At 40.5% G+C, this 27,011-nt stretch overlaps 1 protein-coding gene across 2 annotated transcripts in view; it reads left to right on the plus strand.

Annotated features, from left to right (window-relative positions):
* Positions 1-27,011, plus strand: part of NSMAF (neutral sphingomyelinase activation associated factor) — a 59,031-nt gene that overhangs the window by 16,261 nt on the left and 15,759 nt on the right. For both annotated transcript variants that reach the window (XM_047724041.1, XM_047724042.1), the window contains exons 2-14: positions 1,132-1,221; positions 5,262-5,340; positions 5,436-5,503; positions 5,585-5,621; positions 9,706-9,756; positions 12,248-12,319; positions 12,639-12,686; positions 12,783-12,835; positions 20,923-21,052; positions 22,739-22,810; positions 23,180-23,288; positions 25,440-25,616; positions 26,811-26,890. In XM_047724041.1, the coding sequence (XP_047579997.1) occupies positions 1,132-1,221; positions 5,262-5,340; positions 5,436-5,503; positions 5,585-5,621; positions 9,706-9,756; positions 12,248-12,319; positions 12,639-12,686; positions 12,783-12,835; positions 20,923-21,052; positions 22,739-22,810; positions 23,180-23,288; positions 25,440-25,616; positions 26,811-26,890 (1,066 nt within the window). The remainder of the gene's footprint in view (positions 1-1,131; positions 1,222-5,261; positions 5,341-5,435; positions 5,504-5,584; positions 5,622-9,705; positions 9,757-12,247; positions 12,320-12,638; positions 12,687-12,782; positions 12,836-20,922; positions 21,053-22,738; positions 22,811-23,179; positions 23,289-25,439; positions 25,617-26,810; positions 26,891-27,011) is intronic.

Raw genomic sequence — 27,011 nt, forward strand, 5'->3', positions numbered from 1 at the left:
GATGCCACTGATTTCCTGAATGAAAACACTTGTTTCCAGTTATTTGCCACATACTTGTTTCTGTGGCCATAAAACTGAATTAATACCTTTTCTTATTACCTTATTTTGGTTGTGTGTGTGGTTTTTTTTTTTTTAAGATTTTATTTATTTATTTGACAGACGGAGATCACAAGTAGGCAGAGAGGTAGGCAGAGAGAGAAAAGGAAGCAGGCTCCCTGCTGAGCAGAGATTCCGATGCGATGTGGGGCTGATCCCAGAACCCTGGGATCATGACCTGAGCCGAAGGCAGAGGCTTTAACCCACTGAGCCACCCAGGCACCCCTACCTTATTTTGTTTTTAAAAGTTTAAGACACTTGGGTGGCTCAGTCTGTTGAGCGTCTACCTTCAGCTCATGTCATGATCCCAGGGTCCTATGATAGAGCCCCTTATTAGTGGTTGGGCTCCCAGCTCAGCAGGGAGCCTGCTTCTCCCTCTCCCTCTGCGTGCTGCTTCCTCTGCTTGTGCTCTCTCTCTGTCAAATAAATAACATCTTTAAATAGAAAAGAAAGTTTAAAACACATTAAATTTTAAAAGGAACTGTATTTTAATCCTATTCTGTTCAATTTACTTATTTGTCCAATACCAAAGCATTAGACTTGTTAATACAGGGAAATATCCAGAGATCTACCTCTCAGAGGCATATGATCTTGTGGAGGTAGCAGGATAAGTGCAACTAACCATGAGGCAGAACACTAGACCAGGAGGGGTGTACAACCTGGAAGGGGAGGTAGGGAAGTCTAGTGGTCAGCCAGCAGAAACAAAGGATGAAAACTCCAAAGGTGGGAAAGCCCCAAGGTTGGATCAGACAAGAATAAGTTTTATTTCATAAAATCTGGGGTTTCTCTTAAGGGAATTTAAAAAATCCATCTGTAAGTAATTTTATTTATTGTATCTTTTGCTCAGCTAGGCAAATCTGTCTGTTGCTTTCTCCCACTGAATCGAGGACAGCATCTAATATATAATACACACCTATAGGTATTTGATGATTAAATGAACAATCACTTCGGGAACAGATGCTTTAAATATTCTGCTTTCTTATGCTTAAAAAATAAACATGAGGTTTTATTTTGTTCTGGTTTTTCCAAATTTAGATTTTCCTTGCTTCTACTTAACTTGGAGGAATACTACTTTGAACAACACACAGCTAATCATATTCAGAACAAAGGCGGTCAGTATGAAAGGTAAGGAAGATTTTTGGATCTCTGTGAACTAACAGACCTTTCCCTTGTCTGATATTTTTAAAATGAAATGTATGGTCATATAGATTTGTCCCCCTTTTATACTGGGAGAGTAACGAGAAAGGAGGAAGGACTTCGAAGTTGTTGCTTAACTTCAGATATTTTCTAAAGCTGAGAAGCAGTGTGTACAAATTCCTCTAATGTGAGTGTCTAACTCAGCTGGACAGGACTGATTCATTCCAGCTCTTTTTTCTTGTATCACTTTTATACTTACACTCTCAATTATTTGGGTTATGGTGTTATAAAGTCATAATCATAAAACACCAGAGTGGCATAAAAATCAGTACTTTCAAAATGAATAATTTGATTTGACCTGGAAGCAAAGTCAATTTTCTCTATATCATATTCATTACTGTGTATTGCTATAGAAACACATTTGGTTTCTTTCGCCGTACTTTTTGAAAGCTGTGTACAATAACGTGTAATGAAGTATTTTGTTTAAAATGCCAACCTGGAATTAACTAAGATCAGAATTGTTCCCACAAGATTGTATCTGCCGATGATTTCCTTTGGGGATGTCCCTTAACTGTAGGTCATAACTTGATCACACTTTGATATTAGATAAACTCTATAATTTTTAGTGTTCCTCAGCTTTTATCTTGAAAGGACCACCACAGCCATGTGGTATTTGTTTAAATACAACCTAAAGTGAGAATTACTTAGCTTTTTGTTAGGGAGCTTATGGCATGTCTGTTTCCTTAGCAGTCAGAGTAGACAATTCTTGTTCCTTGAGATCAGCGCCTTGCTTTCTTCTGGAATTTTGCTCATATTCTTCTCCCTAATTCCATACCTCTGTTTTTCCTCCCAGTACTCCTCTGCTGTATACCGTAAAACATCTTGCTTAAAATTAAGTGCATTTGTTTATTATTAAAACACAAATATAAGCTAGCCACCCGAAACCTGTTTTTATAATTTTTAAGTTATTAATGGAGTTCAGTGGTATGACCCATGGAAGTGAATTCGGTGATATCTAGCAACATTGCATGTGCATTTACGTATTGATTTAGCAAGTCTACTTGTAGGGAACTATCTCACTATCTTACCATGGGAAATATAGAAATAGAAATATGTACAGGGTTATTTATTATAACACTACTTATAATTGCAAAATACTGAAAACAATCAAATAGGGGGCTGATTGAATAAACAATGGAATGTCCTCGTAATGGAGTACTATGCAGCTGTAACAAAGGAATGAAGCAGGTCTGTGTAGTGCTGTGGAGTGATCTCCAGCATATATTCAGTGTGAAAAATAAGGGGCAGAGTACTGTGAATTGCATGCTATCTTTCACATAATTATGAAGGGAGAAGAATAATTTTTTGGTTATATTTTTAAAAATTAAAAACATTTTAAATTACATATTTAAAAAAACATAAACTAAAAGCTAATGAAAGTGATTATCTACACAGAAGGATCGATGGGGAAATAATATAAAATGACAACTAGACATCTCTGACTGTTCCTTATTTTATAATTTTGCCTTTGGAACTGTAGAAATATTTTACATATATTTTAATATAGACTTAACATTTCAGAAGAAATAATAAATCTTAAAAATCAAAGAGAAAATGAAACAAGTGAACTTAACTATATGTATGTTGGAAGGTTAACCACAGACAATTTTTGTAATCAGCTTCACAACATAGTAATTTGTGTCTCTGGTGAGATATGGCCTAAGTTGAAAAAGAATTGCAAAAAGAGGTTGTAAATGTTTTAGTTGTAATATCATTGTTAGTAATTTGGGTATTATTATTTTGAAAATGGTTTATTCACATGTGCACATAGATTTATATAGTTAAATGAAGCAAATAAGTAATATGTCTATGCAAAGACAAGACTTTCAGGATGAAAGACCTACAAATCTAATAGTAAAGGAGTTAAATTAAAAACCTAATGTTTGGGACACCTGGGTGGCTCAGTTGGTTGGACGACTGCCTTCGGCTCAGGTCATGATCCTGGAGTCTCGGGATCGAGTCCCGCATCGGGCTCCCAGCTCCACGGGGAGTCTGCTTCTCTCTCTGACCTTCTCCTAGCTCATGCTCTCTCTCACTGTCTCTCTCTCAAATAAATAATAAATAAAATCTTTAAAAAAAAAAAAAACAAACCTAATGTTACATTTGAATTGGAAATGTTTATATGGGTTCATATATTTTTCTTTTAAAAGAAAGTATTTTCGGGGCACCTGGGTGGCTCAGTGGGTTAAAGCCTTTGCCTTCAGCTCGGGTCATGATCCCAGGGTCCTGGGATCGAGCCCCAACATTAAGCTCTCTGCTCAGCAGGGAGCCTCCTTCCCCTTCTCGCTCTGCCTGCCTCTCTGCCTACTTGTGATCTCTGTCTGTCAAATAAATAAATAAACTCTTTTAAAAAAATAAAAATTAAAAAAATTTAAAAAAGATAGACAAACCATAAGTGACTCTTAATCTCACAAAACAAACTGAGGGTTGATGGGGGGAGGGGGTTGGGAGAGGGGATGGGGTTATGGATATTGGGGAGGGTATGTGCTATGGTGAGTGTTGTGAAGTGTGTAAACCTGGCGATTCGCAGACCTGTACCCCTGGGGATAAAAATATATGTTTATAAAGCTGTAAAAAAAAAAAAAAAGAGAAAGAAAGGATGAATACCCAAGTTTTGTAGCAACATGGACGGGACTGGAAGAGATGATGCTGAGTGAAATAAGTCAAGCAGAGAGAGTCAATTATCATATGGTTTCACTTATTTGTGGAGCATAACAAATAGCATGGAGGACAAGGGGAGATGGAGAGGAGAAGGGAGTTGAGGGAAATTGGAAGGGGAGGTGAACCATGAGAGACTATGGACTCTGAAAAACGATCTGAGAATTTTGAAGGGGTGGGGGGTGGGAGGTTGGGGGCACCAGGTGGTGGGTATTGTAGAGGGCACAGATTGCATGGAGCACTGGGTGTGGTGCAAAAATAATGAATACTGTTATGCTGAAAAAATAAAAAAATTAAAAAAAAAAAATTTAAAAAAGAAAGTATTTTCTAGCTCTCCCCTCTGGAAAGGCCTAGAAACAACCCGGTAGCCATGAGCACTGAGACTGTGCTGTCAATACCACTTCCCACAGGGGCACCTGGGTGGCTCAGTGGGTTAAAGCCTCTGCCTTCAGCTCAGGTCATGATCCCAGGGTCCTGGGATCGAGCCCCCCATCTGGCTCTCTGCTCAGCAGGGAGCCTGCTTCCCTCCCCCCGCCCCCACCACCTGCCTCTCTGCCTACTTGTGATCTCTGTCTGTCAAATAAATAGATAAAAAAATCTTAAAAAAAAAAAATTTAAAAAAATACCACTTCCCACAAAGAAAGAATGAGGGCTCTTTGAGAAGTTGCTGAGTCTAAGTCTGGGGCAGGAAAGGTGCAAGGGGAGCCTGGCACGTCTTGTCCTACTGGCAAGTAAGGGAGGTGTCAGAAACTACTGCACATTGAATGAAAAGGGCACAAGGGCCCACTGGAAGAATTAGGCAATAAGTGGGACAAACTGAACACCAAAAAAGAGCAATGCCTGCAGTGGTGGAAATGTATCAGAATCATTAGAATCCACAAGTTCATGAGATGTTTATATCACCTGGCAGGGATCCTAGGACACCAACTCATTATTCTAAAAACTTGATGAATAGGAGATAAAGAATCAAGCTATTTTTTCTGCTTTCTTTGTACAAATTGTACTTTAAATCATAGATAAATACTGTACTCCAGATCATATATATATGTATATATATGTATATACTGTAAAGTTCTTTGTTGATGAATTCTGGATAATAAACAGAAGGAGTGATAAAAATTTCAGTTCCTAATGAATAATAGGATTGGGTTGGCAAACTATTGGCCTGGGGTCAATGTAATTAAAATAATTATATTGTTGTTCTTTCAGTTAATGCTTTAGTTATCTACTTTCTAGTTAAAATATATTATGATTCTTTTTTGACTTTCATTGTGTTCACTAATAATAATCCTTTGTACTTTGATCCCTAGGAAAATCAGAGGCTCCTTAAAAATATGTTCAAAATCAGTTATTTTTGAACCAGATGTAATATCCCAGCCCATCATTAAGGTAAATGCATTTTAAATTTGAATAGAGACATTCCTACTTTTTGTGTATATTTTATCCTTGCTTATTTTTGTAATATTTCTCTCAATTTTATCCAGATTCCTTTGAGAGATTGCATAAAAATAGGAAAACATGGAGAAAATGGATCCAATAGACACTTTGCAAAGTATGTCATTGTCACTAACTGTTTAATTTTACTTCTACCAAAATAAGTTTATATATTTAATGACTTTTATCTGCATTGTAGGGCAAAATCCGGGGAGATTTCACTCATTTTCAGTCAGGTAAGAAACACATAGTAAATATTTTTTCCTAACCTGAGTGAATGCAAGCACACAGACACAGACACACACATACTTTTTTTTTTTTTCTTTAGCACTGACATTATTTGTAGAAATCTCAGATGAAGACTGTTGGCATAGATGTTTACATGTTTTTAAGATTGAACCACTGAGAACTATATTTTTTTAAAAAGCTGTGATCCATCATGAGACCCTTAATGTTTGGGTTTGGGGTTTTTTTTTTAAGATTTTATTTATTTGAGAGAGTTAGAGTAGCACAAGCAGAGGGAGCAGCAGACAGAGGTAGAAGCAGGCTTCCCACTGAGCAGGGAGCCCAATGTAGGACTTGGTCCCAGGATCCTGGGATCATGACCTGAGCTGAAGGCAGACACTTAACTGACTGAGCCACCAGGTGCCCCAAGATCTTTAATGTTCATAAAGTTGTGTGATGCCTACAGGTTTATGGCTTTATCCTCAGGAGTCCTGGCAGAGTGTGGGGGTTGAGTTGGAAGCACTGCGGTCTCTCCTGCAACCTCTGAGCCATTCAGAGGGAAGCCAGCAGCACAGCCCTGAGGGGGATCTCAGGGTGACTTCTGGTGACAACTACGACCCCAACTCAGGATGTGCCATCTCGTACAAGTTAGGAGGCTTGGGGTCCTGACCTTTTCTCATCCCAAATTTATTCGGCATACATATATATTCCCAGTATCATGCTTAATACCAGCAACACGGAGAAAAAACACGGTTTTTCTCCTGTCATACACATAGTTCATCTATTTTAGTTTAGTTTTGTATTTTTCTTAACTTATAAATAAGACGGGAGTGGAGGGACTCTCTCTCGTGCTTTTTGCTCTGGATTTTTACCTTGTTCATCTCTAAGATGAGAGGGTTAGAAATCATGTTGCCCCAACTATGTCCAGAGCCCTAGTTCCATGAAGTGTTCAAAGGAACATCCTTCCGCACTCAGGTTAGTGTAGGAGAAGCTGTGGGAAGCAAAGATATGGCTTTCTCTACTTCGGGACCTGACTCAGTGCCTCAGCAAATAGAGAGAGGGTCTCAGGGAGGCAGAGGGCTGGGAGCAGAGGTGCTTCCAGTAGTTTTTGGACCACTTACCTCTTCTTTTCATGGAGCACTTTTTAACGTATATTGAAAAATATTTTTAGAAAGTTGGGAGATACCACATTAGGTAGTTTTCTAGGTCTGCCTTCCACAGGTCAATGAATCTTAAGGAAGAAAGCATTTCACAGCCTATCTTTAACTTCACTTGAAGTTAATCCAGATTAACTTCATGTTGTTTTAACCGGCATAGAGGCAAATGGTTGTAGCCATCTACTACTCTGGGTCATGGGGGGAGAGCAGAACACCATTATTAATAATTCAGGCCTGTACCTGTGCTCTTGTTGTTTCTGAAGTATCCTTCTGCTTCATGGCCTTTTGTTAGAAAGTCCATATGTGGAAAGGAAGAAGTAGTTTTTCAGTCAGAAGTATGGTTTCCATTATAAAAATTATCCATTGTACTTTATTTACAAACTTACTGGAAGAGGTCTCATGTCAGGCAAACTCAAAACCAGCTTCACATCCAGGGGTGACCAGTCATTAGTTGCTCTTTCTAGAATTATTTCAAGCTTCCTGGATTGAGTATACAATAATAATAAAAAAAAAAAACCCAAAACTCAACTTTTGTGGGTTTTGATTACCTTAAGTGGTCACACTGTTTCAGAAATAATGTTATGGTCCTTTAGCCTTTTAGAGAGTTTTGCTTCTTTTGCTTTCAAATTTTCTTTCCAAATTTTAGAAAGTTTTAGAAAGTTTTCCAAATATTAGAGAGTTTTGCTTCCAGATTTGCTTTCCAAATTTTAGAATAAAGAAGGGTGTATGTGGGGCGCCTGGGTGGCTCAGTGGGTTAAGCCGCTGCCTTCGGCTCAGGTCATGATCCCAGGTCCTGGGTTCGAGCCCCACATCGGGCTTTCTGCTCAGCGGGGAGCCTGCTTCCTCCTCTCTCTCTGCCTGCCTCTCTGCCTACTTGTGATTTCTCTCTGTCAAATAAATAAAATCTTTAAAAAAAAAAAAAAAAGAAGGGTGTGTGTGTGTAAATAATAGTTTTTGTCATGCATTTTTATATCCAGGAAATATATTTAAGGTTATGAAGCTATGGGAAAAAACAAAATACCAAAATCCCCTCTCCCCAAGGACTTTTCCTTGAGATGGGGGAAGAGACAGTAAGCAGACATCTTCTATAATGAAGACAATGCCAACAGGACAGAAGGCTAGAGAAGGATGAGGAGCACGTGTGCTGCTGTGGATAGAACCGCTGGGGCTGCGTGTGAAGGCACACCGCTTGGGAGGCCTGAGCGAATGAGCCAGGCAGTGCCCTGAGCTGCGGAGGCCCTGAGAGGGAGCATCCTGGTGGGCGGCAGGCGCGGTGAGGAGGAGGGTGCCGGGGGCAAGGCACAAAGGGCAGCTGGGCGAAGGGTCTGAGCGGTGGCAGGGTCCATGTCATAGAGAGCCTGCGGGCCACAGTTAAGAGTCCGAATACAGCACAAAAGCAAAACCCTCCTGGAAAGCTGAGAGGAGGAAGGGCCTCCCCTGCTTTGTATGTATTTGCACAAATCTTGGAGGCCAGGTAGAGAATATGCTAGGGGCAGGGGGCATGAGCAGAAGCAGGAGGGCCTTTTGGGGTGCTGAAAACTCAGGGGTTTTAGACCAGGATGGTAGTGATAGCAGGGTGAGAGGTGGTCAGCGTCTAGATGTATTCTGAAGGAAAACCCCACAGATGCGCGGATGGCTTAGTTGCAAGGTACAAGGGGAAACCATCAGGAATGATCCCAGCAGGGTGGATAGCCATGCCTTTATTGCTGTGAAGAAGCCTGGAGAAGAGCAGGCTTTGTTTAGAATGTGGCCTCTGAGAGGAAAAGCCCAATGGGCATTTGGAAGCATTGGTGTGGTTCTCATGGAGGAGACGGAGATGAGAAAGAGAATGGGTTACCGTGGGTAAGACCCTGGGGGCTGGATGAGGCCTCCCAGGGGCTGAGTGTGCACATAGGGTCTAAGACAAAGGCCCAGCAGCTCTGCCAGCGGTGGTTGGGAAGACAGAGGGTCACAGGGGAGACAGTAGGAGCAGCGGGTGAGGTCGTGGAGGGCCAGGAGCCAGTGGCTGGAAACCAACTGGGAAACTGCTTCAGAAGAAACGTGAGCTCTCTCGCATGCTCTGAGAAACAGAATTGAGGAAGTCCTTAGAACAAACTCTTGGGTTTGGTGACATGGAGATCCTCTGCACCTTTTATGACCTTCTCAGGACAGGATTTCCATAACGTGGTGCAGCTGAAAACCTGTCCTAAGCCCAGGAGAGACTACAGTCAGCTCTTGTAAAGGGTTTTGCCACGAAGAGGAACAGAAATGGCAAAAGGAGGATATAAGACCAAGGGAGTGTTTGCATCAATGGTTTGTTTCAAACGGGAGAAAGTGCAGCGAGCATATTACACAGAACCAAAGTTTTTGAACAGCTGACAGGTAGAGGGAGTTCTGCATTCTGTGGCCTAGTCGAGTGACTGGCTTCGAGGGCCCAGGCACACCCTTCACCAAAACAGGAGGGAAGGCAGGGCTAACGGCACCAGCTCCATGTTGATGGCTCTGGGGGTGACATTGCTTGTTGGACATGGCTACTGACCTACAGTGGAAGTAGCTGGCTGTGTGTATGAGGCATTGTGTGCCCAGATCACCTCTAGAGAAATTTCTTGATTTTAATAAGTGTATTTCATACCATAGTGACTCTGTTTCACCCATTTCTTAGAAAATAGGCACTTAGATTAGTTTCTTTCACCCATCTACTTGGTTACTTGGGACAAGTACAGAATTCATAAAACATCTTAAATATTTTATTTATTCAATAATCGTTGCTACCTTGTTGCCTTAATGAATCTCTTTAATATTTGTTATTCTTACATCAGACTAAGATCAATGCAAGTTCTTTTGGAAACTGAGATTATGTGACAATGATTTAAATTCCCTTCATAATACCCTAATTTATGGTAACTCATTATTATGAAAATTTTTAGTTATTTTACAAGTATTGATTTTTCTTTCTCAGGTGTATTTCATTAAAGAACACAACATTGTTGCCCCATATAAAATAGAAAGGGTAAGTAAAGCTTTTCATTTATTCCTAGCAATTTGCATAGTGATTTTAAGCAATAAGATTTTGTGACTTTATTAACATCTTTAATCAAATATAATAATTATGTGTATTTAGAAGCTTCTTACCAGCAGTTATAACAAAATTACCCAAGGGAGCCACAGACTTTAGTCCAAGAGCTTTCAATTAACTCTTTAACTTAAAAACAAATGTGTCTAATAAGGGAGAAAAGAAAGCTTAAATTATTAGATTAGAAATTGAAATCAGAATATGTATCATTTATAAGATTATTTACTGGATATTACTGAGAATGTATTTTTTTTTAATGCTTGAGAAATACTGATAAGTTATAAAATACCCTTATTTGGGAGCTCAGTCATAATTTATAAATTCTCTTAATTGGGAGAAACTATGAGTAGACTTGAATTCAATGTCTGGTTTTCCAGGACTTGTCAAGGAAGCATAGATGTTACATTTAACCATTTTGTGCTTTATTTAATTCTTTTGCTTCAGCTTAATATATAGTAAAGGGTAACTTTGACCGAGAGAGAGTCTTTATAGGACTGACATCAGGCTAGTGCTCTGCATAGCTCCACCTCTGTGAAGAGGAAAAGCCACCCTCTCTGAGCAAAGAGCCCCGCAGGCTGAATGTCTGTCTCTGCAGTGCTTAGTCAGTGCCCATGGGACATGTGGACCACACACTGCGGCCTTGGGGCTTTATGCACAAGAAACACTTGCATGTGCCAGTTAGTCAGAAACCACAAATACGAGATTAACTTACTCTCTGGTGGGGCTGTTGGCATTGGGGAAGGTTAGTTCTTAATTGAAGGGGAGGGCATCCCTTTCATTGCAGCCTGCTCCCAGGCTAAACCAGACACCCCTACTATACCTTCACCCCTGCTGATTGACACAAGCCTCATGGAGGTGGGGATGCCTCTCCCCCAAGCTGAGAACCACTGCCTGGAGGGCTCTCCCTCCTAAGGCTCTCCTTAGGGCAAAGCTGTTCTTGGCCCACTGAAAAGTTATATAAAGAGAGAGGAGGGAGGTTGTCTGAAGCAAAGAAAAGCACTTTTGTTCCAGTGTGAATTAGAACACCCGAGGATTTCCAGATTTTAAAAAGAGGGGAATAGTGACACTGATGGTGACCATGAGAGATGACAGAATAGAAAGTGCTTGTTCCTCTCATGGTGACCCTCATTCAGTCAACAATACATGGACTGGTCCCTTTTGTGACAAACCTGGAAACCAGTTAAGAGGCTCTGCACCCCAGGTTAGCATGAAATGAGCCTCATTGAGGCTGATGGGGATGTTGGTAACATCCTTTCAGTGTGGGCCCTCTGGGCAAAATACCACGTGATGGGAGGGAACTCCCAGCCCCCAACTTCTGTTGGGGAGGGAGAGACAAGACTGGACTGTGTGCCTAGTGTTCTGACTGTTGGGGTGGCTGCCCAAGGGACTGGCTTCTATCTTGCCTGTCTTGGAGCAGCGACAGGAGCTGGCATATGCCCTAGATGCATGGGGCCATTGAAAACAAGGGGGAGCTAGACATCTGGCTGCTGCTCCAGGGGACCCATAGATCAGCAGACAGAGGACAGAGCAGCCCAGCAGGCTCTCCCTCGGGGCAAGAAGAAGAAGACAACGTGTGACACATCACATTAATCTTCACAGTATATAGCCCCCCGCCATCCTCCAAGCACCTAAGTATTTGAAGCAAACGTTGACAGAATTGAAGCGAGAAATTGTCAGTAACCCGGTAATAGTAGAAGACCTCAGTGCCCCACTTAGTAACGGGTAGAACATCCAGACAGAAGGTCATTTAGGAAACAGCAGGTCTGAACAACACTGTAGACCAGATGGACCTAAGGGACACAAAGAACACTCGACCCAACGGCAGCAGAGTCCACATTCTTCTCAAAGGCACACAGAACATTCTCTTGGCTACATCACATTAGGTCACGAAATGAATAAAAATAAATTCAAGATTAAAATCATATCAAGTATTCCTTTTGCCCACCGTGGAATAAAACTAGAAATACATAGAAGGAACATTCACAAGTGTGTGGAAGTTGAACAACACCCTTGAACCACCAGTGGGTCAAAGAAGAAATGAAAAGGGAAATTAAAAAATATCTTGGGACAAACAAAATTGAAACCAGAACATGCCTAAACTTAGAGGATGCAGCTAAAGCAGCACTAAGGGGAAAGTTTGTAGTGATACCTGCCTACATTAAGGAAAATAAACATCTCAGATTTAAAAACCCAACTGTGCACCTTGAGAAACTAGCACAAGAACCACAAACTAAGCCTGAAGTTAGCAGAAGGGATGAAATAATCCATGTAGCAGGAAGTCCGACAGAATCTACTCTCCCCTTCCAGGGTGGGGTGCGGGCAGATATGCACACAGGTTAGCAGGGGTTGCAGATGTTCTTAAAGGAATATGGTTTGACTTGCTTCTTCCCCGTCCTTTGATTTGATTTGATTTCCTTTTTTTTGTTAGGGTAAGATGGAGTATGTCTTCGAACTGGATGTTTCAGGGAAAGTGGAAGACGTGGTGGAGACCTTGCTTCAAGTAAGCCAGCGCCTCAGTCAGGCATTCATGGGGCAGAGAATTCAAAGCAAACTTAGGCAGAAACTCAAAAAAAAAAAAAGAAAAGAAATCATATTCATACATCTCACTAAAAACAATTTCTTTTATAAATATGAAGCAGATTTACTTGAATATGTGGAATTTGAAAACTGTGTATTAGGAAGAAGTCATAGATATAGCAGAAGTGATCTTAACCGTTACTAAGTAACAGAATGATTGCTGTTTTTCATTGCTTCTAAGGAAATACCTTTCTACAGTTTTAGCAAAAAAAACAAATTCTTGTTTATTTTTCATATTGTAGCTTCACAGAGCATCCTGCCTTGACAAACTAGGGGACCAAACTGCCATGGTAAGAGTTTCTAAAGTAAGTTGTCTTTACTGTGAATTAAATTGTATTGATATTTTACTCATAAATGCTTATTTTTAAATGGTTTTGTTTTCATAGATAACAGCTATTTTGCAGTCACGTTTGGCTAGGACGTCATTTGACAAGAACAGGTAAGTTAATGATTTCATTCCCTGATTCTTTTCCTTTTTCTTTCTTTCGTCTTTTTTTTTTTTTTTTTTTTTTAAGATTTATTCATGTGAGAGAGAGTGCATGTGCGTGTGAGTGAGGGGGGCAGAGAGAATTTCAGGCAGACTCCCTGCTGATCACGGAGCCTGATGGAGGGCTCGATCCAGCACCTTGAGATCACGACCTGAGCCAAAATCAAGAGTTGGGTGCTTAACCGACTGAGCCAGCCAGGTGCCCCTCTCTCCCTGATTCTAAAAGACGTCTTACACCTGTATGCCTGCTTCAGCTTGTCCCAAACCGCCCATGTGACCACCTGCAGCATCCAGACCCACTCGTGGTCAGGAATGGCGCTGGCCTTCGCTTCTCCATCCTGACGTTGGCCAGTCAACCAGGCTGACTGACTGATGCTCCCTAAGATCTTTCTAGTCTGTCACCATCTTTTCCCACTGTTGTTGCCTGAGTTCTGGCCACCATCACCTTCAGTCAGAACATCATAACAGCTGTTCGCTTATCCGCCTGACCCGGGTCTTCCCTTCTCCTGTCCTCTCTTCCCTCCTGCACCGAGTGTACTTTGAAAATGTGGTTTTTCTAAAGAACTTAATTATATCACTTGTCTGTTTAAAACTCCTCAGGATTTTCCATTGCCTTCAGGGTGAAATCTTCACCTTCCATGGCTTAAGATCTAGTCCTTGCACACTACTCTAGTCGCTGGTGGCTTGTCTCGAATTCTATGTGCTAGCTCTTTGCGTCTGTGCAGACCCCAAGCATGCCCATGGCCTCTTCCCTCGGAGCCTTTGGAAGTGTTGCCTGTGCTTACCCAGCTCGGGCTCCTTCCTCTTTTGCACCTGGCTGACTCTTACTTACTCATCTGATTTCAGCTTAGCTGTTGGTAGTTCTGCAAAGTCTTTCCTGACCCTTCAGGCTGTGATCAGTATCTTACTAAGGCATCCTGCAGGGACCAGGAGACTACATTCCTACTGTTTTTTTTTTCATTAATTTTCTTGGTTTTTCTAAATATACAATATATTTCCTGCAAATAATTATTTTTTTAATAATTACGTTTTTATATGAACCTGTTCTCTTATTTCTCTCTTGCTTTATACTAAGTAGCTTTGCATCATCTATAGTACCACTGTATCAATCATGTAGCTTTGTTACAACTCTTGGCATCTGCAGGTTCTGGGCCTCACCCCTTGTTTTCCTTTTTTTTTTTTTTTTTTAAGATTTTTTTTATTTATTTATTTGACAGACAGAGATCACAAGCAGGCAGAGAGGCAGGCAGAGAGAGAGGAGGAAGCAGGCTCCTTGCCGAGCAGAGAGCCCGATGCGGGGCTCGATCCCAGGACCCTGAGATCATGACCTGAGCCGAAGGCAGCGGCTTAACCCACTGAGCCACCCAGGCGCCCCCCTTGTTTTCCTTTTTAATCTGTGTCTTCACTATTCTCAGCCTTATGCTGCACTTCTGTATATTTAGAAACAGCTTGTCGAGTTCCATTAAAGAGAGCTCTCTGAGATTTTGACTGTGATCGCAATGAATCTCTCATTTCTTTAGGCCTTCTTTCATGTCTTCCTTGTGGTTTTTTCCATAAAGGTCTTTCCTCTGTTGTGCTGGATTTGGTACACATTCCTGATGGTATTGTAAATGATGTCCTAAAATGCTCATTTTCCGCTTATTGTTGATTTATAGAATGCAGGGGATGTTTGTGTACTCATATTGTTTTCAGCAACCCTGATAAACTTTGTGATCAGTTCCATTAACTTTATATGTAAACTCTTTAATATGTACAAAATCTTAAGTACAAATTGTTGCAGGCCCTGTTCACTAAATATTATTTTAGATTCTCATCTTCGAGTTCTGCTAAACCTATAGGTCACTACAGCTTAGGACAATGTAGACTGTATTGGTTGAATTGATTCATTTATGGATTATGATACTTGGCTTTGGTTAGACGCTTATGTTTTATAAATAAGGTCAGTTTGTGATATTCTGTTTTATTGCTATCTTTGTGAGACTTGTGACCCTCCCCTACATTTTAAAGTGTTGAAGAACTTGCCAGTAAAGCCATCTGGCCAATAATGTATTTGTGTTTATATTTGTTCCTTTTTCTGTTTCACCTACATAGCATTAATTTTCTTTCTATTTTAATACTGGCAGGATATATTAGGTAAGTGGATTGCCAGGGGGAAGAAAAGCTTCCATTTTAGGAAGGAAAAGGAGTAAGAGGAATTAACTTCTTTTGACCTACTTAGAATGCATAATTCTTCTGAGTTGAGATTTTTTCAATCCTGGGCTTCAGCATGACATTAATTTAGAAAATGGCTCACTCTGGAAGTTGTAATTAAATCCAGTCCCTAAAATGTTAGGCTGAAGAATTTGGAGAAGAAACTTTTGCCGTATAAAATAAGATGTTCCAGTGCTATATACTTCCTCTCAAAGAAAAAAATAAACTTTTGCCAAAATAAGATTTCATCATAGTTCTGAGGAAATAACTTTCTTATTGAAGAAATGAAGGGTAACTATATTTATTTTTCCCTACTGTTCATTCTGAAAATTTTCAAATCCCCACAATTTGAAAGAGAAACCTAATGAACACAGATACCCTACGGGTCACCCGGTGTTGGTTTGTTAACATTTTGTCAGATTTGCTTTAGTTCGTGCATGGTCTGTGAGAGGGTGCGTGTGCCTGTCTATGCGTTATATGCGCGTATATGTGTAGGTAATGTGTGCATGTATGTGTGTGTTTGTATTGTGTGTAAAATACGCTCCTTCAGAATCACTCGAGTTACAAGACGTCATGATACTTCACCCATAACTATTTCAACATGCGTCTCGTCGAAGGGTGTTCTCTGGCGCTCCTCTGTACTCTTACAATACTCGGGTACCGATGATTCTCTAACACCGTGTGATTTCTAGTTTCAGAGTCAAGTTTCTCCCTTTTGTACCCCAAAACATCCCCTTTAAATTACTTTATTTGGGGCGAATTTTTCATCTGGACAGAAGGTGTAAGGATAGCCCACTTTCCCCCACTCTTACATGTTTAGTCTGTCAACGTGGCCGCATTTGGTTGAACGGATTCCTAGACCGGTGATTTTTTGGATATTTTTAAATTTGATTTTCCCAGTTATTTGTTACTGGCATATAGAATTACAGTGTTTGTTGTTGTTGTAGTTGTTTTTAAACGTTCACCTTGTATTCTGTGACATTTCCAGATTTACTCATTGGTCCTGTTGCATAGAGTTTTCTATAGACCTGCTTGTTTAATCGGTGGATAATGACCTTTCCACAGAAATCCTTATGGCTTTTACTTCTGTCTTGCTTCATTTTACTGTTTAATTAATAGATGTGGTGGGAGTACATCCTTGTTCTGTTCTTGATCTTACAGGAGGAGGGTTTATTTCACAACTAAAGAATGAGGCTGCCGAGGTTTTTCATGAATCAGAATGAAGAAGCTCCCTTTTATTCCTGCTTTGCTGAGAGTATTTTCAATAATAGTTTTAGAGGGGCGCCCGGGTGGCTCAGTGGGTTAAAGCCGCTGCCTTCGGCTCAGGTCATGATCCCAGGGTTCTGGGATCGAGCCCCACACCGGGCTCTCTGCTGAGCGGGGAGCCTGCTTCCCCCCCCCCCCTCTCTTTGCCTGCCTCTCTGCCTACTTGTGATCTCTGTCTGTCAAATAAATAAATAAAATCTTTAAAAAATAAATAAATAAATAATAGTTTTAAAGTTTTGTTAAATATTTTTTTTCTGCACTTACTGAAATGACCATTTTTTTTCTACTTTATGCTGTTAATGTTGTGAATTACACTGATTGATTTTTTCAGTATTAACCAACCTCGTTCATGGGCTAAATGCAATTTGATCATGATATATTCTTTTTACATGATTTGATATTACTGGACTTGCTTTGCTAGTGTTTTGTAAAGGGTTTTTGCATCTGTGCTCATGAGGTACATTGCTGTGTAAATCTTTAATGTATTTGTCAGGATTTGCTATCAGGATTAGGTCAGCCTCATCAGATGAGTGTAGCAATGTTCTTTCATCCATGTTTTCTGAAAGCGTGTTGGATTGTATCTCTTCCTAAAAATTTTAACATAATTTATTGGCGAAGTATACAGCCAGAGTGTTCTTACTTATTTAATTTATTTACTAGCATGAGACTGTGTAGGTTGTTTATGTCTTCTTGTGCCTGTTCGGTAAGTTGTGGTTTTCAAAAAATGTTTCCTCTTCCTACCAGGTTTATTGGTATGAAGCTGTTAAGGTCCTTTTGATGTAAGTAGGATCTGTAGCGCTGGTCCCTCTTTCATTCCTTATACCAAGGCTTTGTCTTTTCTCTTTCTTTATCAGTTTTGCCAGGTGGTTGCCAATTTTATTAACCTCTCAAAGACCCCACTTTTGACTTTCCTGAATTTTCTCTACTTCCCCATTTTATGTAAAATTGATTTCCACTCTTACGATTTCCTTCCTTTGGTTTACTTTGGGGGTTAACTTTTCTTTTTCTAGTGTCTTACAAAGATGAGACCGCCCGTTTTAGACCTTCTTGTAATATAACTAGTACTTCTCTGTAACTTGACCTCTAAACTGCTTCAGAGACATCCCACACGTTTTGATATGCTGTGTCAGTGCCGTTACTGTAAAAACATTTTGTAATTTCTTGTATCATTTCTTCCTTGATCCGTGGGTTAATTAAGAAGTATGTCGTTTACCTTCCGCATATTTGGGAATTTTGTTATTATTTTATAGTTACTGACTTTCAGTTGACTACCATCTCAGTTCAGAGAGTATATGCTCTGTGATTTCAGTCTGCTGCTGCTGAGAGTTGTTCTGGAGGCCCTGTGCATGGTCTTTCATGCTGAAAGCTTCCCAAGTCCCAGAGGGGAATGTGTACCCTGCAGTTGTTGAATATCGTGTTCAGATCATCTCTACTTTGTTGATGTTTTGTGGATTCGTTCCATCAGTAACTGGGAGAAAAGTGTTAGAATTGCTAATAATGATAGTGGAATTATTCCCCCCATTTCTGTTAAATTTATGCCTTATATATTGTGAAGCTATATTGTTAGGTTCGTGTACATTTAAATGTAATGTCTTCTCAATGCATTGAGTCCTTCATCATAGGAAGTATCCCTCCTTAGCCATTTGTCTTGAAGTCTGCTTTGCCTTCTTTTAATCTAGTCATACCAGTATTTTCATGTGGTATGTTTGCACATTAATATCTTTTTCTGTCCCTTTATTTTGTACCTGTGTCCTTATTCTTTTTTTTTTTTTTAAGATTTTATTTATTTATTTGACAGAGATTGCAAGTAGGCAGAGAGGCAGGCAGAGAGAGAGGAGGAAGCAGGCTCCCCGCTCAGCAGAGAGCCCGATGTGGGGCTCGATCTCAGGACCCTGGGATCATGACCCGAGCCAAAGGCAGAGGCTTTAACCCACTGAGCCACCCAGGTGCCCCCTGTGTCCTTATTCTGTTTCTGAAAACCACATGCTTTATATAGTTGAGTCTTGCTTTTTATAGTCTGACAAGCTCTCCTTTTAAATGGGGATGTTTAATTCATTTTTTTTTTTTATTTATTTTTTAGAGAGAGAGAGACCAAGTACAGCAGGGGATAGGGCAGAGGGAGAGAGAGAATCTGAAACAGACTCCATGCTCAGTGCAGAACCTGATGCAGAGCTCGATCTCACAACCCTGAGATCGTGATCTGAGCGGAAACCCTAGGAGCTGGATGCTTAACAGTTGAGCCCCCTAGGTGTCCTTAATTCATTTATGATGATGTAGCTATGGTTGATTTTAAACCCAATGTCATAACACTATGTTAGCATTCCATTTGTTCTTTGTTTTTCTGACCCTCTTTTCTTGCCATCTTTTGGGTCAGTCTGATATTTTTAAGTATTCCATTTTATCAGCTCTCTTGACTTTTTAAGCTGTGCCACTCTGGGTCATTTTAGTGGTTCCTCCAGAGATCACAGTACACACCTTGTACCATCGTGTGTGTCCAGTGACATGACACAACTGTACAGCAGTGTGAGAACCTTACACCAGTGGACTTCCTTAGAGCTCTCCCACCCACTCTCATCTTGTGGTCTTATATTAAATTTCTCCATGTTGCATAAAACCCACAACACAGTGTTCTTTTTCTTCAAACAGTCATTAGCTTTTTCAAGAATTTAGACACATACATATGTGTCTATGTCAATTAAAAATACTGAAAGATTAATTTTCTTCTGTTTACTGAGATATTTAACCATGTGCTGTTTCTGGTACTCTTCTTCCCTTTCTGCAGCCCCCGTGTGTTTAATCTGGCATCCTTTCTCCTCAGCTTGAAGAGCTTTCTGTAACATTTCCTATAATGCAGATCTGTTCAAGATGATTTCCTCAGCTTCCTGGGGGAATAGAGCTGTTTCCCCTTCGTCTTTGCTGCCTTTGGGATTCTAGGTTGGCTGGTGCTCCTTTCTCTACTGTGGAGATTCTCCTTCCATTATCTGTTGGTGTCCGTGTTGGTTCTGAGGCCACAGCATGTGTCTCACTGTTGCCTCCATGTCGCTGCCGATTTCTCTGTGCTTATCCTGCTTGGGGACCTCTGGGTTTCGGGCTAACAGGCATCTAGGAATTGGCGTCCCCTCCCTCCCCATTTCCTCTGTCCTGTTTTCTGTCTCTTCCCCCACAACTGGAGTCATGCCTATGTTAGTGTGTTTTATATATTCCCTCAGGTCTCACATACCCTGTTCTGTATTTTTTGCTTTTATTCTTTTATCTTTGGTTTAGTTTCAGTTAGGCCACTTCGTTGTGACCTGTTTTCAGCCTGACTGGACGTCTCTGCTATGTCCAGTCTGTTGTTCCGCTTGCTTAAGTAATTCTTCATTTCTCTTCTCTGGACATGGAGACGCAACTAAATGCTGTTTACCTCCAGAAGTGGTCGCGCGCTCACCCCTTCTTGTGCCCCCTTTCTTGTGCTGGGCGCTCTGAGCGGCCGAAGCCTTCCTGGCATCCATAGTTACAGTCCCCGTCTCTGCTGCCTGCAGTTCTTTTGGGGAGCGATGGAGATTTTCTTCCAGAGGGGCTCAGGACCTAAGCGCTTGAAGGACCTTGGAGACACCTTCGTGCCTTGCAGCTGAGCCACAAGCCTTCTGAACCCTGGGCCATTCCCCCCTGCTCTCCACCTAGTGGCGGCATTTTTGTGCCTCTACCCTACTTCCCTCTAGACCTCTCTCCATCCTCAGCCCTTCCCCTTCTGTCTGCCACAGGCGGTGCCTCTTGCCATCACCCAGCAGCTGCTCTCTTCATTCTGGTTTCTTTGCATCTTAAGCTTCCTGACGGCTTTTAAAAAGGTTTGTGAAGCTCTTCTAGCCAGTGTGTGTCGTTAGGGTGACAGCTGGGAGGTCCCCTTCACTCCCTAAGGAGGTAGAAGTCTGTCCTGTGGGCTGTCATCCCATTGTTACTGCTAACAATGCGGGGATTTATTTTTTAACCAGTTGATGACTTTTTTTTTAACTAATTAGTAAAGCAAAAAGACAATGGACTTTTTTGACTAGTTAAATAATTTAGGAGGGGTAGTGGAAAAATCACATTTGACTGGTTTTACCACAGTAAAGCCACAAAAGAACATACCTTGGAACTGACATTCAAGTAATTGTAATTATGGACTCAAGGCCTTACTAATGCTGTGCGAAGTAAATGGCACCTGTGACTCAAAAATTAGGACTTAGAGACACAACAGTAGAAAAATATGTTAATATAAGAATAGTTTCAAGGTCAGTTTATTTTGGGAGGAAAAATAGTTAAGCTGTAAGGGGTTGTTTGGTATTACTTATTTGTGTCTTCTCTTCTGTGATAAACTCTTCTGTTGTTGTTTGAGTTCTTACTCTGCCACTTAAACGAATGTCGGGTTTTTTGTTTTGTTGTTTTTGTTTGAAGAATGTCAGTTTTATTTAAGCAACCAGTTTATAACGCCATTTTTCTTGTATTAAGTGTAGTGTTCAGACAGATCCCGTGCATAGTCATACTGTAGCTCCCTTCGAGAAAGTGAGACCTAGGAAGTATTGATTTATGATTCTTCTTCCTTTTGCTGAAAACCGTATGGTCAGATTCCAGAGTGTTTCTGAGAAGCTGCACATGGAATGCAAAGCAGAAATGGTGACACCGCTGGTGACGAATCCTGGACACGTGTGCATCACCGACACAAACTTGTATTTTCAGCCTCTCAATGGGTACCCGGTAAGGAGGGCCACAGGGTCAGATGGGGAGCTGCTCCAGCACTGGAGTACTCCTTTTTCCTGGGAACTTGACCTCACAGTTACAGTGTTCTCATAGTTTGGCAAGGATCGAAACCCCACCCCTTCTCCTCCAGCAGCTGTGTGTTCAGCAGGCCTCCCTATGTCATCCTACTGCCCCCTTATCCAGACTCGAGCTCTTCTGATCTCTTTCCAGTAATTCTGGGGTTACTTGCTCTCACTGTAAAAAGAAACCCTTCCCCTGCCCCCAGTTTTAGTAAAGGGTTGTTAGAGGTTTATACCTTTCTCCTTGGAAGCCATTCTGGAAGAGACCAATGAAATGTACTAAAATTAAAGAGAAATGGGTATTTTCTGTATAGCTGAGTTTGCATCCATATATGTGGTATTTCTTGTTTCTCTTTATTGAGGAGCAAAATCAGTAGATCCAAGTCTGTCACAAGCAGTGTGACAGTGTCCCCTGCCAGCCAGCACCAACACACCTCTGGAAAAGGTGTGGTGCTTCTACCATGATGGTGGAAACAGTCTTCTCTTCCACAGTGACTTTAGATTTACTCGCCCAGATAGTTTAAGATAAACTCGGATTGCCACACTAAAATTTGTAAAGATTTGTTGCTGTATCTAGAGCTGAACACTTTTTGGAATGGTTCATTAGAAGAACAGAAATGCTAATACACTCTGACAGTGCATTGGACCATTTGGCAGGGCAGCCCGAAGAACATGTTTTCTGTCATAGGAGGCTATGTCCCTGAAATTCTCCGCCTGGTGGGGTCATTCTGTCACTAAAACACCTGATTCTTTTGTGTGTGAAAAATGGTGCTATGACAATTTTGTCCACCAGGTGGCGGAACACCCTCACCCAGCCCTCCCACAGACACTACACCTGTACTGGTGTAATAGTTGGCTTGACCACTACTGTTACTATGGCTTGGGTCAAAACCTTTGGGATGATACTGGAGTATGTGCTAGAGCTTCAGGATCCATAGTGTGAGCATGTATCCTCTCCCAAATCTCTGGGCTCGGATCCTTGACCAGCCGTTGGGCAATTTCCACAGTTCCACATGTGGGCTTTTCCTCTCTCTCACGTGGGGCAAGGTGGATGTGTCACCATGTAGCCAGTCTCAGTGGCTTTTCTAACCTCATTCTCCTCTTACTAGTGCTTTAAGCCTCTTGAGAAGCGAGAACATTTTTCTCCTCATGAAGAAAAATTTAGAGGCCCTGCTTAATATCTTAGTTGTTTATGAGTCTTAGTACAATGTAGTCATTACAGAGATAAGGGACAGAATTCTAAAAAAATATATCCTGTGTCAGTTCTAAGAAAACCTTTGATCGGTAAAAAGATAGCAAAATTCCTGAGAGGTTATCTGTACCAGCACTTTAATATCCCCTTTCTCTCTGCAACCTTGCAGGAGTCTGAATGATAGATCAGTGCATTAGCATTGTTGGGGTCCTGAGTGACGATAGGGAGACTCGTCCAAAGTCATAAAGTTAGTGGAAAAGGGTAGGCAAGGACATAAAACCAGAAATGTCTTGTTCTAAGAGCTGCCTTTCCAATTGTTCACATGTAACATGTCGGGAAGTCAAGACTTGGCCACTTTTTCACCTTTCTCATAGGGCAGGTTCTAATTGTGTCCAAATGTTGATGTTTGAGATTGTCTATCTACTTTTAAAGAAACCTGTGGTCCAGATAACACTCCAGGATGTCCGCCGCATTTACAAAAGGAGGCATGGCCTCATGCCTTTGGTGAGTTCTTGTGGGATGTCACTTCTCGGTGGATGATTCTCATATCCTCAGTTTAGCCAGTGGTGCTGACTTGTAAACACTCATGGCATGTCTGAAAAGTACAAGTTTGTTGTACTGTAAGCACGTCGTCTGCAAGTCTTTCTTTTGGGTGAACTGTGTACACGCATATACACACTGCACATAGTCAAACACACACATATATGTGCATTGCTGAATCAAATCTGTATGTGGAGAATGTGAATAAGTAAGACCTGCATATAAAAAGTAGACATCTTTAATTGAAAAGCTTTTGTACTTACATAGCTTGTTTTGAGATTGCAAGGTAAATACAGTGCTATTTATTTTACTGTTTTCTTACTGAATTTCTAGGGCTTGGAAGTGTTTTGCACAGAAGACGACCTCTGTTCTGACATCTACCTAAAGTTCTATGAACCTCAAGATAGAGATGACCTCTATTTTTATATTGCCACGTATCTAGGTATGGTGCTCACCCTTCATTGTATCTATTCATATGACGGTAGTTCAGCTCCTGAGTACCTGGGGTAGGAAATAGAAGAGAAATGCTATCTAGAATCACCTTCCTGGGTCTCCTTATTTCTTCACATCAGGAACTAAGGTGGGCAAATGGCATTCTAAAAATAAAACCATGAGTTCATATAAGTGAAATTTGGCAGTAGTCCGTTCCAAGTGTGTGTTTGAAAAACTCTTGATAAATATATTTGAATATTTTTTATATTGTAACACCCCCAAGTTGAATGGATTATAAAGAATCCACCTAATTATTTTTCTGTTCTGTCATGTCTAGATTCATTTATGGAAACCAAGAATTGGTTTCTTAATGTGATGCAGCGAGTTGTCCAGTCATGTGTTTGTGATCATTAACTGTCATCTTAATCATAAAGCTGGAAAACAGCACAAAAGGAACACATGAGCCTTCTGTACTCAGAGGACTCCATGGGACTTGATTTGCTTTAAATTAATAGTTCCTCAGCCTTCCATAAAAATGTGAATTTTCCCACCTTTATCAGAAAGAACACCTGATTTTTCTTTTTAGACATGAACATATGAAATTATATGCTTGAATTATTCTTGTTTACAGAGTTGCTAGATAACTAAAATGGGTTGATTTTCAAAAGCAGATGTTGGGATTTTATTAATGCCATCTTAACTTTGTTTGCTGTTCTTACTCCCTTAGAAATGGAATTTTTCTCTCAGAAGAATAGTCTATTTTCAATGAGGAATATGTTTTATTTTACAATAGGCTTAGAATTCAATTTTTTTCTTCTCACAATAAACTGTTACATTTAATTTAATGCCTAAGTATAGCTCTGATACACATAGATTGTTATTTCCTGCCGCCTGATTAAATTTTTTTTCATTTTATTCCTCTAACTATATAACAAGATTACAACAAAAAATTCACCTTTCATGGTGAGTCCTAAAATTTCAAGTCAAAACACTTGCCATGACCTAAAAACTTGTTTCTTAAAGCTTCCTTATTCCCGCTGATCTTATTCCTCAGGTATTGTGAGTGTAGGAAATGAGAACAAGCATTTTGAGTATTTAAGCTCTTTCCTTATAACTGGTGAGAGAAGAAACTTGGTAAAAATAAGTAAGGATAAATACTGAATCAACAGATGAGTTAGATAAATTGCCTGGCGGAGCCAACCAAATGTTGAAAGCAGAATCTTCTGAACAAAATAAAATAGTTGAGTCACTTTATGCCCTCCAGGAGGAAAGCTGTCCTTGGTGCCACATACTCTACGGTTGCATGTTTCCTGAGGGTATTCTCGGGGGCGGGGGGGAGACTTCCTGGTTCTCCTTTGAGATACTGTGTTTTCCTGCCAGAGACCTTCTTCTCCTTCAGCGGGTTCTTTTCTTTGTCTTGCTCCTCATGTGCCTGCCTAATACATAGGCATTGGCAAATCTGTGTGGTAGACCTTTTCCTGATCTAAAAGAAAACTGTTTTTGTCTTGATTTCATAAAAAGTGGAGGAAATAAGCTTTTGCCAATGGTCATGGCTTCTGAAAGGCGTTAAAATTCAAGCATTTTGTGTACTTGCAGGCTATATAGAATATAGTAAATATTTTGTGTTACCATGTAATGTGTACATATTGCCCCATACCTTCATATATGTTTTATGAGACTGACGTGCTACCTACTGCCCTAATGAGGCACCTCATATATGTTTTATATCGTGTATTTAATTATGTAATGTTTCCTCCTGGTGAATGTCCTTGGAGATATTCATACTTAATGCAACAGCTACTTGGTGAAAACCAACCACAGCCTACTTTTCATTTTCTTAAAACGTATTTTTCAAAAATGCACTGACGGTCTACATTTATCTAGTTTGGGGGGCACCTGGGTGGCTCAGTCGTTAAGCATCTGCCTGCCCCTCAGGTCATGATCCCAGGGTCCTGGGAAAGTCCCACAACAGGCTCCCTGCTCCCTCTCCCTCTGCTGCTCCCCCTGCTTGTGCTCGCTGTCTCTCTCTGTCAGATCAGTAAATAAAATCTTTTCAAAATTGTTCAAAAAAACCCCAAAACATGTAGTTTTTACACACTCAGTACAACTTAGCCCATGTTTGCCAAGTTCAGTGGTGACCCGTGGGCCTTGTCCTCCTCAGAGCACCACGTCGCAGAGCGCACGGCCGAGAGCTACACGCTGCAGTGGCAGCGCGGGCACCTCTCCAACTACCAGTACCTCCTGCACCTCAACAACCTGGCAGACCGCAGCTGCAATGACCTCTCGCAGTACCCTGTGTTCCCGTGGATAATCAACGATTACTGCAGCACCGAACTGGGTAAGTGCCCCGAGGCCCAGTGTGAGAGGAAAGCAGGTGCTGCGATCGTGAGGTGTCAACAGATTCCAGCCCATCTGGATCTCTGTACTAAGGGTTGCTAGTTTCCATCTCGCAGTACCAAGTCAGTGTTCTCCACGTTGTGTGGGGTTTGTAGGTGTTTTCTCCACTAGCTCTTAACTTCTTTTAATCCCAAAAGAAGGACTCACAGACTTCTTGAAAGGCATGTGCAGAAAGTATGCATATGTTTTTAAGCCATATCATTACTTGTAATGACCGCATTTCAAATATTTAATTTTTTCACTTTGAAAAGTGGTTTTGGGTTGTCATATTATTTTAAAGTTCACAATCAAAAATGTGATGACCGAAAGTAATAATCATTCATTCTAGAACATTTAAAAAGTACTGAAATATTTAAAGAAGGAAAGAAAAATCATCAATGATTACATTAATGAGAATCATTTTAACCTTGTGGTAATGTATTTCTCTCATTATTTCAACAAAAATGTGACTATATTGTAATCTGATTTTGTAATATTCTAAATTACATATTGTGAACAATAAATTCCTCTTGACAGTTCACTAATTGAACCCTTACACTTGAGAGAAATAACAGACTTTCTGGGAGTTTGAGAATTTATTTCTCTGTTAACATTCAGTCTCCAATTCTCAGATTATGTTATTATCACACAATAATAATATTCACTATAATTCAAACTTCAGAAAATCTTGGTAGAAGAATACTGACTTTTCAAATGTGCTTAATTTTTGTTGTTGTTTTCCTTGAAATACAGTTTTTTTTAAACCAATCATCTTTTTTTTTTATAATTTTTTTTGATTTTGCTATTTTGTCACCATACAGGACATCATTAGTTTTTGACGTAGTGTTCTGTGATTTATCATTTGCATATAACACCCAGTTCTCCATGCAGTACGTGCACTCTTTGATACAATAATCAGGGTATTTTCAAATTAGAGATGCTACTCTTTAGTGACTTACTGACTTAAAACTCAAGCCCTAACATTTACAGTTATGTAAGTGACTATCAGAAATACTATAATTCTAATGGGTCTGTCTCCATTTATTAAAATTATTTGTGGAAATAAATCTGTGCATGTGTATCCATGGGGGGTAATGTTATTATGTTTGTTGGCTTTATTTTAATTCATTTCTTAAAAATGTATTTATTTCTACAGATTTGTCAAATCCAGGAACTTTCCGGGATCTTAGCAGGCCGGTAGGGGCCCTAAACAAGGAACGGCTGGAGAGACTCCTGGTACGTGGATCTGGGGATGCCTGGTTTCTAAGTAGCTCCCTGAGCCATGGTGGCCTGTTTTTATAGTAAGGGAAACTCATTTCTCCCAAAAATTAGGGGAGTTCTATGCCAAGTGACTAGA

Source organism: Lutra lutra, chromosome 4 (genome assembly GCF_902655055.1).
Source record: "Lutra lutra chromosome 4, mLutLut1.2, whole genome shotgun sequence".
Lineage (NCBI taxonomy): Eukaryota > Metazoa > Chordata > Mammalia > Carnivora > Mustelidae > Lutra > Lutra lutra.